Below are 16,536 nucleotides of genomic sequence, written 5' to 3' on the forward strand. Positions count from 1 at the left end.
TATTTACTCCATTTTTAATCAGGTTCTTCTATCCTTTCTGAGCAGAAGACAGCTTAGCTGGCTACACTTAAGGGTCAACAACCATAGACTGGCTCTTTACAGACGTGGGAGTTCATCTTGGACATCACGCATATCTCACTCTTCATAGCAAACTAATGTCTAGGAGGTCCCTCCCTCTTTTCCAACTTCCTTCCCCCATGACCACTGAAGGGAAAACCTAAAATAAATTTTAATCATTTAGGCAATCAATGGATGTCACACAGATTACGTGCTGGTTTTCTCTTTGAAAGTTTATTGTCATTTAAAGAAAAAAAATAAAACCCTCTACTTGTTACATTCACCTCTCAGAACATTTAATGTACCAGTTAATGTTATTGTATAAAAAAAAAAAAAAGCCTACCAACTGCTTGAAATGGCTGTATGTTATTGTTTTTTGCCATGTTCTGGTATTAAAGTGTTTTAAACTCTTTGGAAAAAATGGTGTAACATTAAGTACTGAGATTTCAAATTCTCAGATTAGAAACAAGATTTTTTTATCAGGAGGAATTTTAGTAAAAATTCAAGGGTAAAAGGAAATGTTAATAGAAAATAAAAAACAAAAATATTGTAAAAAATAGGACCCCCCTCCCTACCCACCCCCCCACCCAGTCAAGTTAGGTTAAAAAAAAAAAATTGCAACCAAACCCATTCCATCCCACCCCCCGTATTTCTCTTAGAAAAGTCACCCAATCCTAAACACAGGGTCTCACACACCAATACAAGTAGCTTGATTTGCAGATCAGCTTCTGGGATCTTCTACTGGCCCCAGTTAGAATTTCTTTAAAAAAAAAACTTAAAGTTAGGTAGTTAGTTAGACTTCTATAAATACTGGTATCCAAATCAAGGAAAATATCCTGGCTTTGGTATGGCTACAGAAATCTGGAAACTGTTCAAGAGGACACTGGCTTAGAGAGGGAGGTGAGGGAGACAACTCCTAGGTGGAGGTAAAATAAATATTAGGGCACACCTGCAGCAAACACCGCAGGCAACATGTGAGGCTGATGCCACGACAAAACATGTGTACAGGTTCTTGATCAGGATCACACACACACAGCTTCTTGAACAGAATAACACACATACAGGTTCTTGATCAGATTAACAAATGTATAGGTTATTGATTGGAATTGTCTGGACCACACTTTATCCAAGTACCACTTTCAGGAAATAGTTTGAATCTGGGAATTTATCTGGTGCTCTGACAAGATAAAGGCCTTTTGGAGGAAGAATAACCACCTGGGTTAAAGCCAGGCCCCTCTTATTCTAGGAAGCTCAGAATCTGTCTTTTCCTTGTCTTGTTTGATTTTGCCCATCATAAAAGCACCTCTATCTCCTAACAAGGAAGCTCTTCCCTTCCTGGTCACCAACCACAGGGGCAGAACTGCTGACTCTTCATCTCTGGAGTGACTCAATAAAAAGCAAATCTAGGATCAGGAATATAATTTACTGTGCCATGTCTCAATTGGACCACATGGTCTCCCCCATTCTCACCACATCATGACTGTGAAGGGCTGTGAGGATACTGAGGAGAAGGTAGTGGTGTGGCAGAGTCCGTGCTGAAGCATGGCCTCAAACATCCTCCAATTTACAGAAGAAAAAAGGCTGAAGTGCCTGGTCTTCAAATCACTAATCTTTTCATGAAAGCACAAAGGAACCACCAGGCAAGGCCAGAAAACAAGGTGAGTTGTTGCTGCTTCAACGCTGAAAAGTTGTTATCAATACAATTCTTACCACCACCACTCCCCCAAAGAAACTCTAGAGTAGTGGTAGGAAGACAATCATTAAAAAAAAAATTTTTTTTTAAACCATCTTTGATGGCCACACACACAAAATACATCTAAATAAATTTCCAGCACACTGTGCAAGGAGATAACAAAGAGCTCCCTGATATTATGGGAGGTGACACACACCACAGTGAAAATTCAGCCAAGAGAGGGCCGCCCTTACAGCAAAGGCTGCCAAGAAAAAATAAAAGGTGAAGGCCCTGTTTAGTGCAGATCTGGTTCACTACTGTAAAGATCATCACCGTGGGAGGCTGGAAGGCAGTAAAGAGACTCAGAACGCCCAGGCAACTTCTGATAAATGACGTCATTTATCCTATTTTCTAAATGAGACTCCGACACAAGAAAATGAGAGAAAAACTGGATTATAAATTAAAACTCAAATGTACCTGTACAAGCCTTTACTCTGGGTCACTAAGGTTGGTCTCTGTTGAAGCCAGGACTCTGGAGAAGGTAATCTACTTGTTCTCACAGCTCCACAACCTACTTTGGGACATGTGTATCAAGAGATAATACGAAGACAATCACTTGAGACCAAGGGAATTGCTTACAAAGGTTTCCTAGGACACATAACGTCTACTGATTGCTCAGAGATGCTAACACTTGACCCAAATATTTTAACATCTTAAGATGGCAACAAGAATAGTAAAGCAAACAATCAGCCAGTAAGTCATCTACCCAATTTGGAGAGTGAAGGAACATGAGCAGGTCAGGCTGTTTCATCAGGATTCATTTAGGGAGAGTGTGGGTTTAATGGCGGTCACAGCCTTCTTTGTCTCCAACCTGGGCCAGAGCTCCTGGGAGCTGACAAGGTTTCATGGGTTTGGAATGGCCAAGGTGAAACACTGGCATCAGCAACAAGAGTGTGATCTGAATTAGTGTACAGATCACTGATGACTCCACCATCCATCTCACCTCCCCACACACAACCCAGACCATCAGCTGGCAGCAGGGACCACCTCATCTACTTGGGAGCAGGAGACAGCAGTGAACTACACACTAACATTTCTGAAATGATCACTCTGTGTTCCAGACTGAGCTAGAATAAATCCGTGTGAATAAACCACTTGTCTAAACATTTGCAATCAGTACCTTCAGCACTTTATGAATATGAAACACTCTCCCTGCCCCAGCCCTGTTTACTGCAGTGCACGTTGTCTCTCACGCAAATTTTTCTGTCTTTCAGCCGATGGAATGGATGGAACACACCAGACGTAACACAAGACATTCGTTTCTCCAAGGCTTAGAGTCCGGAGAATGACTCTTCTTCTGCTAGGACCTCTGCCCCAAGCTTCTGGGGAAGCAGCGAACTGCGCTCGACAAGGAAGGGACCTACGTGATCCACTGATCGGATTCAAAAGGTGAAAACGCATTGCAGAGGGTACCCCTTCCTGTTCCTCGCCACAGAAGAAAGACCTACAGATAACAGAGAGAGCTGTCTCTTCAAACTTAGAGGAGGCTTTAAAAGAGAGAGAAAAAAAAAAAGACAAAGCATAAGCAAAAAAAAAAAAAAAAAATCGGTAAAGCCAACTCCCAATGCTCCAGAGAGTACAACAGTCTCAGGGTGACAGACACCTAGAAGAAGGTGGCGCAGGGAAAGAATGATGCAAGGCGGGACGGGGCTGGCCACGAGAGTGCCTTGCAGAATCCACCACAGTGTTCTCCATCTGCCAAGGCCAAGGAGCCATTCCCAAGTTAAAAATTTTTCTATTAAGAAAACAAGACAAAACCAAAAACCATTCCAGAAAAGGGGTCGAGGAAGAAGAATACTGGAGAACATCAAGCCGCTGACCTCCGGCGGATCACAAAGAGCCCACGCTGAAGCTGGCCCAAGTAAATCCTCATCTTGGTGCTGTCGCTTGTCTTCCTCACCCAGATCTGTGGGGAAGAAGGAAAAGGAACAGGATGAGAAGCCAGTACTGAGGGACACATGTTTCAGACCACAGGGATGTGTGCATGAACTAGGTGCCTGCAGACAGCTGGCAACCTCTTCCTGTCAACCCAAGAGGCCTTCACAGACACCTCCTTGACCTCTGGCCTCCACTGCAGAGACAGCAAGCATCCGCCCGTGAACTCATTTCTTCCAGTCACCTCTTTTACAACTTTGAGTACAAAAATGGAAAGCACAGTGATCCTGAGATTCTTTTTCATTTCTGCCTCCATCTTAAGGACTCTTTCTGGTTTGGTTTGATTACAGCATTAGCAACATTAAGACACACAAAGTGATAAACAAACTTCCAATCAAATAGGAAAATATTTTCCTTGACCCAAGGGACTTTCATGGTACAGCCTTCCAGAACTCTAGTTTCCTGGCAATTAAGGCTAATGGTCATAACAATAGAGGATAGAAAAATTAACAACAAAAAATGCCTGTAAGTGAGTGAAAGTCCAATTAGGATGCTGAGAAGGCAAATTAGCTTAAGACCGTCCTTCCCTCCTGACCATATCATTCTCCCACAGATGCGATCAGACGTCTGGCACTGGACAGGGCAGGTATATTCTTCCACAGAACTGAGAAAGAACTCTTCCAGCAGGGGGCCTGCCAGAGCTGCCAGAGGCACTCAATACACAGCATCGTGCAGCCAGGGAGGGGAAGGAGGGCTACTCCTCCATCACCCACCCCACCTGAGGGAGGAATTCCTGGGGGCCAGGCATTGTGATGACCAAGCTGAGCTTCTTCATTCTCAGAAAAACCCTCAGAAGTAAGTACTGGCATCATCCCCACGTTTCAGAAGAGCAAGGCTGAGTCCACTTGTCTGATGGAAACCTTGGCACATGACATCAAGGCCCCTTGCTCTTCCTCACTAAACCACAGCGCCTGACTCTTGGTCTCACCTGTTCTCTTAACCATGTACCTAACATGCAATCAGATGGAGATAAAAGTGTAATGTAAGTCTTTTAAAGATCTGCATCTCACCATATATGCAAGTGCAAGTTCACAGCTCTCCTCTTTCCCCCATTGATTTTTCAGGCTTTAAAAAAGCTTATTCAAAAAAGTCGCTCAGTCACATCTGATTCCTTGCAACCCTACAGACTGTAGCCGGCCAGGCTCCTCAGTCCATGGAATTTCCCAGGCAAGAATACTGGAGTGGTTAGCCATTCCCTTCTCTAGGGGATCTTTCTGACCCAGGGATCAAACCCAGGTCTCCTGCACTGCAGATAGATTCTTTACCATCTGACCCACGGTGGGGGGCGGAACACGACACACACAGACTATTTTCAGTTTCATCTCAATTTCCTTACTGTGTTTATTTAACAACACAAAGACTTTAGTCAAGCACCTTGGTTTAAATATAAAGACCTCACATGAAGCCAAACTTCTAAAGGACCTTGTAGAACCATTTTAAACTGAAAACTGACTCCAAGGAGGGCTGAACAAGCAGGCAGTCACCAACATGCTCAGACCCACGACCCACGCACCAAGTCTGCCCATGGTCAAGTTATGCAGTGGCCAAGTAGCTTCAGTGTTGCTTAGGATTTGACCTAAAAAAATGAGCTGAAATATTTCCAAGAATTGAGAAAAGTTTCCCTGTTGCCAGAGTTGCAAGGCTCCAATGCACTGAGGCTTCTTCCCTCCAGGAGACATGTCTCAGTCTCACTGTTCCCTTGTCAGATCTCGCTGATACTCTGTCAAAGGGTGACAATCTTCAAAAGAAAAAAAAAAAAACCTAATTTGCATTTCTATTTTCCTGAAAGTCCTGAGGTCACAGCACAGGTTCTGAAGTTAGGTTCAGGTACCAGGAAGCCACATGCACCTTGCAGAGTGGCCCATAGGGCCAGGCACATGTGCTCTGCTGTGAAATTGCAAAGCCTACTGCCAGGAACAGCAGGCTTCTGAGATGCCCTGTTCTGACTTGACTTGGGATGACACACAGATCCCAAGCCTACAGAAAAATGACATTCATTTATCTGGTAGGCTCTCCGTAACTACTAAGTAAACAATCATTCTGCAAACTAGTCACATTGCAGGGCATTTTCAATTCAGGAAGCTGGGAGACTAGAATAGGCTTAAGTTACTTTATAATCCAGCTTCATTAGATTTACTGTGCACTGGCAGGACTAAGTTGGAGGGTAGACACATAAAAATCAATTTCTTTACAGACATTTGTGGACTGATAAAAGATCAAGCCAAAACAGCTATTAAAGTTTTAAACTGTTTTTTGACTACTAATAATACCCAGTTACACACTGCTGACAGCCTGCTAATGAAGGGCCAGCAGGAGAACTCACAGGCCAGTCCCATCGTCCTCGGCCTCATGACCCTCTGAGCTGACTTTCAACCAGCCCCCATCCTACAAGAGTAACTGGAGGACACCAGTCCCTGAAGATATGAGCCTAGCATTTCCTTGCTCAGAAGCACAACAGGACATGCAGGATTAGAGACAGCGGGCAAGGAGTGGTGTGTGGGTCAGAAGAGACCACCACCCATTTACTGAGCACTTACTGTGTGCCAGGTGCCTTGTTAGATCCTCAGAGCGAGAAACAAATCTGAGTACCCATGAGCGCTCGAGAGAGAGAACAACAAAGACGAGCTGGCTCCATAGGCAAGTCCCATCCTCAGTGGATTGTTTCCTTAAAAGGTGGCATGATTTGAACGTGCAGACAGCAAACTGACTTGCCTTGTGTTCCTTCCTGCAGTCTATCTCAGTGGTGCCCAACTCAACTACTCTGTAGGGAGTTCACAATCACAAGGAATATACAAACCCGCATATACTGTAGTCATGCAAAGTAAGAGATTTTCAAGAACAATATGTGCAATTTCTGCCTGAAAGTGCTATCTTTCAAATCTAACCCACATACAATATAGTGATTCCACTGTACTTTCTTGGTGGTACTTGCACTGCAGGTTTGTCCCATTTTGCACTCCTAAAGGGTGAGGGAGTTAGCTCAGTCCTTACTTCGTTGGCTCCGACAGAGCTGATCACACAGCTCAGTTTCTGGTTGTCCTTCGACTCCAGATAGATGGCTTGGCTCTTATGGTACCTGCCAGAAACAAGACATACACTTATTTTTTTAACCACTTTTTTGAGATATGATTGACATCTGAAATGCGGTACATATTTAATGTACACAAATCACTGAGTTTGAGGACAAGTACATACCCATGAAATCATCACCACCCATCATAAACATCTGTTTCCTCCCACCCTTTTTATTTTAACTATAGTTTTGCAGCTTCTTTTTTTTTTTTTTTGGTAAGAATATTTAACATAAGGGCTTCCCTTGTGGCTCAGCTGATAAAGAATCCACCTGCAACGTGGGAGACCTGGGTTAAATCCCTGAGTTGCGAAGATCCCCTGGAGAAGGGAAAGGCTACTCACTCCAGTATTCTGAGCTGGAGAATTACATGGACTGTACAGTCCATGGGGTTGCAAAGAGTCAGACCCGACTGAGCAACTTTCACTTCACTTTCACTTTACCCTCTTAAAAATTTTAAGTATGTAAGTACTGGCACAAATTTAAGAAAGTAATACAGAAATGAAGAAAAGGAGGGAAGAAAAAAAAATACCATCACAACAAAAAATATAATTAAAGAAGTCTTAATTTATATTTGAGGAACAGCCTGGATTTCAGGTTTAACTTCAATGCTTCCATCCTTGGATTAGACAACCTTCTTATCTTCTAAGTCTAAAATCTACATTGTTGGTCTCACTGCAAAGTGGAAAAGGGGGCCAAGGAAAGGGCTGGAAAACCAACTCTGTATTTAGTTTTTTATTTAAGACTATGTGACCCAGTTCACTAGTGGAGCTGATGGAATTCCAGCTGAGCTATTTCAAATCCTGAAAGATGATGCTGTGAAAGTGCTGCACTCAATATGCCAACAAATTTGGAAAACTCAGCAGTGGCCACAGGACTGGAAAAGGTCAGTTTTCATTCCAATCCCCAAAAAAGGAAATGCCAAAAAATATTCAAACTACCATACAATTGCACTCATCTCACATACTAGTAAAGTAATGCTCAAAATTTTCCAAGCCAGGCTTCAGCAGTACGTGAACCATGAACTTCCAGATGTTCAAGCTGGTTTTAGAAAAGGCACAGGAACCAGAGATCAAATTGCCAACAACCACTGGATCATCAAAAAAGAGAGTTCCAGAAAAACATCTATTTCTGCTTTATTGACTATGCCAAAGCCTTTGACTGTGTGGATCACAATAAACTGTGGAAAATTCTGAAAAAGATGGGAATACCAGACACCTGACCTGCCTCTTGAGAAATCTGTATACAGGTCAGGAAGCAACAGTTAGAACTGGACATGGAACAACAGATTGGTTCCAAACAGGAAAAGGAGTACATCAAGGCTGTATATTGTCACCCTGCTTTTTAACTTATATGCAGAGTACATCATGAGAAATGCCAGGCTGGATGAAGCACAAGCTGGAATCAAGATTGCTGGGAGAAATATCAATAACCTCAGATATGCAGATGACACCACCTTTATGGCAGAAAGTGAAGAGGAACTAAAAAGCCTCTTGATGAAAGTGAAAGTGGAGAGTAAAAAGTTAGCTTAAAGCTCAACATTCAGAAAACTAACATCATGGCATCTGGTCCCATCACTTCATGGCAAATAGGTGGGGAAACAGTGGAAACAGTGTCAGACTATTTTTTGGGGCTCCAAAATCACTGCAGATGGTGACTGCAGCCATGAAATGAAAAGACGCTTACTCCTTGGAAGAAAAGTTGTGACCAACCTAGATAGCATATTCAAAAGCAGAGACATTGCTTTGCCAACAAAGGTCCGTCTAGTCAAGGCTATGGTTTTTCCAGTGGTCACGTATGGATGTGAGAGTTGGACTGTGAAGAAAGCTGGGTGCCGAAGAATTGATGCTTTTGAACTGTGGTGTTGGAGAAGACTCTTGAGAGTCCCCTGCACTGCAAGGAGATCCAACCAGTCCATCATAAAGGAAATCAGTCCTGGGTGTTCATTGGAAGGACTGATGTTGAAGCTGAAACTCCAATACTTTGGCCACCTCATGCGAAGAGCTGACTTATTTGAATAAGACCCTGATGCTGCAAAAGACTAAGGGTAGGAGGAGAAGGGGATGACAGAGGATGAGATGGTTGGATGGCATCACCAACTCGATGCACATGAGTTTGGTTAGGCTCCGGAAGTTGGGTGATGGACAGGGAGGCCTGGAGTGCTGCGGTTCATAGGGTCACAAAGAGTCGGACATGACTGAGCGACTGAACTGACCCAGTTCAAAAAGTAAATTATAATTTTTCAAGTAAAACCTATGTCCCCACTCTCTGTCTCTACGCCCAAAACACTGAGGCAGGAGGGTGGACAAAATGAATAGATGGGCTTGAACACACTGTTCCATTATTTTCTATTTGTTCAGATAACAAATATAAAATAAGTAAATTTGGCCTACCTTTTTCAACAAGACAACAGGTCAAATTCAGCCATTATTCTGATTGCTCATTCAACAAATACTCATTAGCCACTCACTATATCACTGGGCACCCTAGAGGGGTGGGGCAGACAGCCAACAAGGCCATAGGGTCTCTGCTGTCAGGAGCTTTGAATATAGTGGCAGTGACTACTAAATACTCATACCTGCCAAGTCTAACTAGGTAAAGTTCTGAGCATTAGACTTGGACCAAAAGGTACCTAACTTTGCCCTGGTCAGTTGGGAGAACTCACCAGGAGATAAGACAAGACTCTCCCCCTTTCAGTCTCTGCATCTACTCTCTTGGTCTGTAGTGCAGGACCATCCTCACTTTCTTTTACAAGTTCAGGGACAAGGCCAAGGATGAAAGTGAGGAAACCAGGGCCAAAGCACAAATGAGTCACTAACAGCTGCCACAAGGGAAGGAGTAGCTGCTGTGTGACCAGAGCTGGAAACATCAGCAGAGATGCTGCTGGCAACTCTGGCCTGGGCCAATCCAGTACAGTCAAGAACATAACCTTTGATTCATTCTGGCTGCGCAGAATTGACTTAACAGACCCACCAACTCATGCAGCTTCCACCAAAATGCATCTCCCAGCAAAACATCGCCATCTTACCATGATTTCTGTTGGGGAAGAAGACAGACTCTGTTTTGCTGGTACAGTGAAATAACCCACTGCTAAGAAATCACAGTTAAGGATGCACTTCACACCTACAAGGGCTTCCCTGTGGCTCAGCTGGTAAAGAATCTACCTGCAGTGTGGGAGACCTGGCTTCGATCCCTGGGTTGGGACGATCCCCTGGAGAAGGAAATGGCTACCCACTCCAGTATTCTGGCCTAGAGAATTCCATGGACTGTACAGCCCATAGGGTTGCAAAGAGCTGGACACAACTGAGCGACTTTCACTTTCACTTCACGCCCAAATGGGCTTTTTTCAATCAAGGTTCTAAGCACTCTTTAACATGCTACTTAGAGCTGAAAACTCAAGTTTCCAAGTCAATTTATTTCCTGAAAACACTATGAAAAGAAACAGATTCATAGATTCAATGAGAACAGCAACACTGGTTGAGACTCAGCTTTAAAGTTGCTTTTGGCCAGGGATTAGTTGGTAAACTGGGTCAGGGGACCTCCATAACGCTAAATATGTTAATAGTACAGCACATGAGGAATGGGTGAACTCGTTCACGGCAAAACTCAAACTTGTGTTTCCCTTCCACATCTAAGCCAACCACCCTGTGTAACTGGTAAAGTTGTGAGTAATGGTTAGAATAAAAACAGAAGGGGAGACTATTCATAGCTACTCTATGGGGATTATGAGTTATTAAAGAGATAAAAAACACAAAACAACATGCAACTAGCCTCAAGTCACCCTGATACTACTTTCTAAATACTTTAATAAAGAAAGGCCATGGGTAGGCGTGGTATAGAATTATATAACTAGTATGAAATGTGCTCAATATACCTCTAAGTCAAGGAAAAAACTACATCCATTATGTCCCTGGGTACATAATACAACATAACGTGTGTATCATATACACAGAAAAAAACCAGGTAAGCTTATATATTAAAATGTCTATTAAATATATATTAAAATTTCACCAAAATAAAAACCTCAGAAAAGAATGATATTTCTTTTCATTGAATGGTTTTCTTCTTTTCTGAATAAATAGGTACAAAAGTGTGAAAGCATTAGTCACCTAGTCATATTCGACTCTTTGCAACCACATGGACTGTAGCCCACCAGGCTCCTCTGTCCATGGAATTCTCCAGGCAAGAATACTAGAGTGGATTGCCATTTCCTTCTCCAGGGGATCTTCCCGACCAAGGTATCAAACCTGAGTCTCTTGCATTGCAGGCAGACTCTTCACTGTCTGAACCACCAGGGAAGCTTTATTACTTGTATTAAAAAGTATACTGTACTTACTTATGGGCTTCCCTGGTGGCTCAGAGGTTAAAGCATCTGCCTGCAATGCGGGAGACCCGGGTTCGATCCCTGGGTAGGGAAGATCTCCTGGAGAAGGAAATGGCAACCCATTCCAGTACTCTTGCCTGGAGAATCCCACAGAGGGAGGAGCCTGGTAGGCTATAGCCCATGGGGTTGCAAAGAGTTGGTCACGACTGAGCAACTTCACTTTCATTTACTTATAAGCCACAATACTGGAAAATACCAAAGAAACCAAAAAATGGTGAGAAGAAAACTTAATGTCACAAATCATGTCTTAATATCTGTTAAAGACAATTCTGGGAGACAGTCAGAACAGCTGTCCTGGGATGCACTGTATCTTCCTTCCGATACACTCAGCATCCAAATGCCAACACACCCGCCTGGCTTTAAAGTAGATAGCGGGAGTGAATGCAATCTGGTCCGGTAAGCCTGGGAAATGGTCTAGGACTTACATGACTGGCCACCTCTCAACCCTGCCTGCTCTGGGGTCAATGAACGCCCACCACTGCTCACATGTTCCTGTGCCTACTGTGTGCTCCACAGGAGAGCTGGCCAGCACTGTTTCCCAAACTTGACTCCCAAGTCCTTCTGAAGCAGAGGCTCTGGGACCTCCGGCGGGTTCTCTCACATCACAAAGTGGTCCTGGGGAACCATTATCCCTGGATATCAAATCTACTAATTACCCAAATTCTCTGGGAAAAAACAAGTCCTCAGAAATTAAAGTGTTCATACATAGTGGGTGATAGGAGGGCTAAGTTTTAAAGATGAAACCAGAAAGTATATGGCAACCTTACCATACAAATTTACTTGCTAATTCTAAATACTAATAAAAAAAAATAGGGGAAAATTCAAAGTATGTTCAAAGAATGTTTAAAAAAAAGCAACAAAAATTGAGTTAAATTAGTAAAAATGTATCCTTTTTTTTAAAAACCAATTAACCGCAGATATGCAGATGACACTACCCTTATGGCAGAAAGTGAAGAGGAACTAAAAAGCTTCTTGATGAAAGTGAAAGAGGAGAGTGAAAAAGTTGGCTTAAAGCTCAACATTCAGAAAATGAAGATCATGGCATCCGGTCCCATCACTTCATGGGAAATAGATGGGGAAACAGTGGAAACAGTAACAGACTTTATTTTGGGGGGCTCCCAAATCACTGCAGATGGTGACTGCAGCCATGAAATGAAAAGACGCTTACTCCTTGGAAGAAAAGTTATGACCAACCTAGATAGCATACTCAAAAGCAGAGACATTACTTTGCCAACTAAGGTCCATCTAGTCAAGGCTATGGTTTATCCTGTGGTCATGTATGGATGTGAGAGTTGGACTGTGAAGAAGGCTGAGCACCGAAGAATTGATGCTTTTGAACTGTGGTGTTGGAGAAGACTCTTGAGAGTCCCTTGGACTGCAAGGAGATCCAACCAGTCCATTCTGAAGGAGATCAGCCCTGGGATTTCTTTGGAAGGAATGATGCTAAAGCTGAAACTTCAGTACTTTGGCCACCTCATGCGAAGAGTTGACTCATTGGAAAAGACTCTGATGCTGGGAGGGATTGGGGGCAGGAGGAGAAGAGGACGACAGAGGATGAGATGGCTGGATGGCATCACTGACTTGATGGACGTGAGTCTGAGTGAATTCCGGGAGTTGGTAATAGACAGGGAGGCCTGGCGTGCTGCGATTCACGGGGTCACACAGAGTCGGACATGACTGAGCAACTGAACTGAACTTGTTTGATAAGCTACAACTCACCTCTGCTGAAAATGTATTTTAAATAGCCTCAGAGAACAAGCCCCAAACGTCAAATTGACTCTATTACTGATGGAAATTCTGACCTGGGGGAATTCCTACAATTAAGTCCTTCAAGTTTTGCCTCTACTATTAAACCCAGTGAACTAGAACCACCATTACTATTATTGAAGAAAGCAATTTCTTTAGAAGGTGGGTCAAAAAGTGGGGCAAAGAAGGGGTAGAATTAATTTAATTTTGTATTATCCTGGGAATCCTGATATTAATGTTTTAATTTCCCCAAAAAAACAAATGCCACGTTACAACCACAGGACTGCAAGGAGTCCCAATTCCAGCTGTAAAGAGGCACTGCTAGGGAGGTGCGGGTGGGTGGGAGGCTCAAGAGGGAGGGGGTATACGTACACTTATTTATAGCTGATACAAGGTGCTGTACAGCAGAAATCAACACAACAGGGTAAAGCAGTTATCCTCCAATTAAAAATAAAGAAAGAGTCACTGCTTTGAGTTATTAATAACAGCCAGGCCGGAGGGTTAAATCCACCCATGCACGTGGGTGATTTCACTGGATTCACTTTAGCAGCCCCAGGTTACAGTCCACCGGCACCATCAGTGAGTCACCTTAAAATCTCAGCTACTTTCACAGTGCTTTCTAAGGAGCGTTATTAGCACAAATCAAAACGTGAGGAAAACCTCCAGCAGGACATAAAATATCTTAAAAGCAGTGTACCCAGAGGCAAGGGCAGATATGCTCATCTTCCCAAGTGAAACGTAGCCTGATAAACGAGCGTTCAGGCCAAGATGGGCAGCCCAAATCACACTCATTGTGCTGAAGTCATTTAAAACTCAATGAAATGTGTTTTGCCAGAAATACCGTTTCACAAAAATACCTCACGCCACCAGCAAGAGCAGAAAGCAATTCAGCTGACCTCTCAGCCACAAGCCAGGACTACTGAGAAAGAAGGAAGAATGAGAGCCTCCAAACTGACAAGGACACAGAGCCAAATATCAGGAGCCTGGTCAGACGTGAGAGGCTAGTCCTGCACTGGGAGTGTACCAGCCAGGATTCCGGCAGACACTTTCCAGATCCAGCGGAAAGGGAGGGGCCCTCTCTCAGCAGATGTGACGTGAACTCTGACCAGCAAGGCCACAGAAGAGGAACACAAAGAATGCAGAAAAAAGTCATCATACTTAACCACAGAGTAAGCAACCCGAAAGCCACTGAAATTATCAGATGTTCCCAGACACTTGAAAGATCTCTGCTGCCACTGGGAGAAAGACAGTGAAATGCCTTCCAAATGCTTAGGTGGCTGGACACATCCCACCTGACCACAGTCTACACTGTGAAACCCCCGCCACTGTGGATCCTTTCTTTAGAAAAACAAAGAATTTTATTTTACTGCCTTTTCATATCTCGTAAATCTGAGGACTAAGCCTTAGGAGAAGGAAGACAGAAAGCGACACAATGACAAAATGAACATCATCTGAAATATCACAGGGCTTTAGGACTCACAGATTCATAAAGATGTTAGTGATAAATTTCATCATTTTTGAAGATGGTTCTTATGTGTGGGCTTGATCTTTAAAGGTTATTTGGTTTTCATTATTAGAAACATTTTTCATCTTATTTTGCCCCTTGATGTGTTGAGTTGTCGGGGCCTGCCATCTAGTGGTGATGTGTTCTGACAAGCAACCCTAGAAAACAACACAACTGGCCTTTTAGAAGGACACCGAAGAATCAAATGACAGGAGCAGAAGTCACCAAGATCAGGCTAACAGACAGATCCAGCCTTCATCCTCTACTGGGTTATTAACTCACTGTAACCTCACGGGTGGAACTGATTTACTTCAGGCACCACTAGGTCTCTGAGCATTTTTACCAACTTCAGACATTTAACACTGGGGCTTTTTTTTTTTTTAAGAAACCTCAAAACATTCAAAATAATCATAACTAATTTTTGAATTCTGGTTTGAAGACTGAAACTCAAAACATTATATAACCATTATAAATGGCAATTACAGAGACCCTACAATAACCCAGAGAAACATTCTCCATACAAACAAGTAGAAAGGCAGCATGAAAACGTGTCCGCCATGACTTACCCTGACCAACAGTATGCCTACACGTGGGCAATGAAGAAAAGGAAGAATTGAGAATTTAAAGAAAAGGCGGCAGGGTCCAGGTGACCTGACACCTAGCAGATGCCCAGTCACAGAGCACACACCTTTACAAAAAGAGCAAATGCATGAATAAGGTTTTTCATATTGTTTTGCTATTTCCTTCCAATGACCTCAATGGTGGCCTGAAGGTTTCGAACCACCTTCAACCTAAACTAGGAATGGTTTAGGCTACACCTCTCCCAGGTACTTTCCCTGGAACACTTGTGCCATAGGATGTGGTGTGTAAAAGGGTGCACACATGCTCAGTCGCTCACTCATGTCCTACTCTCCGCGACCTTACCAGGCTCCTCTGTCCATAGGATTTCCCAGGCAAGAATACTAGAGTGGGACACCATTTCCCCCTCCAGGGTATCTTCCCAACCCAGGGACTGAACCCACATCTCCTGCACTGGCAGGCAGATTCTGAGCCTGCACAGGACAGCCTGTGTAAAAGGGCACCTTGGTCAGATAAACACTACTGAGTAACATCTCATAAATTCACAGTGTACATCAGCATATCAGAAGAACCAGAGTGCTACAATGACGAAACCCACTGATCTTAGTTATTAGTTAACACAGCCACGGCCCACACTCACCTGACCACAGAATCTTTTCTTCCACAGAACCCCTATTAACTTCAGCATGCAGAGGGCACAGATAAGGGGAGACAGAGGGGGACATAAACCCTGAGCCCAGGCCACAGGGGCACAACAAAAGATGTAAGCCTGTGGGTTCTAGCATGGTGGCAGCAGCATGATCAGAAGAACATGTTTTGGGGAACACTGCCTTCAGAGATCTAACAAGCACCATCAATCCAAGACTCCTGACACACTTCTTAACCTCCCTCTACCTTTAGTTAAGCAGCAGCCATGCTCTGAAATAATAACTAGAGACAGCCCTGGCCCTCTTTCCAAATGGTTCTTTCGAGATACTAATGAGTAACCTATGTTCACACAGAACTTACCATCTTTTATCGTAGTACAGTTTGCCGTCTTCTATCCGAGCTTCAAATCTCTGGGCTGGAGACTCTGCAGGGGTGGTGGGCAAGTGTTCGGGAGAGGACGGGGATGCTGGAAGAACCAAAGAGATATTACCATGACTAACCATGTCACAAGCACGCGAGTCCATTCACTAACATGCTTTAAGTGAAATGCTATTTAAAAGGGGGTAAGGGTCCTCGTGATCCTCAAGTTCTTACCATTGTAATAAATGGAAATTCAATAAAATTCTTGTACATCACATCTTCAAAGCAATTCTGTGAGCAGGCAAGGCAAAGATTAACCTCCCCACAGAAGAGAAACTGAAACCTGAGGCTCAGGCAGGCTAAGGACGTACCCAAGGTGACTGGGGGTAGGACTAAAACACCACTGACAATCAGAAGCTCCAGTGGGCAAGAACTAGAAAAATCTCTTAAAATTTATAAAAATTAAATGTCTAGAAATATTTATTAAGAGATAGAGCAGGTTACTGGGGTATGTATCCTAA

The 16,536-nt window shown here is 43.4% G+C and overlaps 1 protein-coding gene across 1 annotated transcript in view; it reads right to left on the bottom strand.

The window, feature by feature from the left end:
• Positions 1-269: 269 nt before the first annotated feature.
• SUDS3 (SDS3 homolog, SIN3A corepressor complex component) overlaps positions 270-16,536 on the bottom strand; it is a 38,511-nt gene continuing 22,244 nt past the window's right edge. The window contains exons 10-12 of the mRNA XM_040251651.1: positions 16,016-16,121; positions 6,716-6,800; positions 270-3,695 (exon numbers count right to left, since the gene is read on the bottom strand). Coding sequence (XP_040107585.1) covers positions 3,597-3,695; positions 6,716-6,800; positions 16,016-16,121 — 290 coding nt within the window. The 3' untranslated portion in view covers positions 270-3,596. The remainder of the gene's footprint in view (positions 3,696-6,715; positions 6,801-16,015; positions 16,122-16,536) is intronic.

The sequence above is a fragment of the Oryx dammah genome, unplaced genomic scaffold (genome assembly GCF_014754425.2).
Source record: "Oryx dammah isolate SB20612 unplaced genomic scaffold, SCBI_Odam_1.1 HiC_scaffold_12, whole genome shotgun sequence".
In the NCBI taxonomy this organism is placed as follows: Eukaryota; Metazoa; Chordata; class Mammalia; order Artiodactyla; family Bovidae; genus Oryx; species Oryx dammah.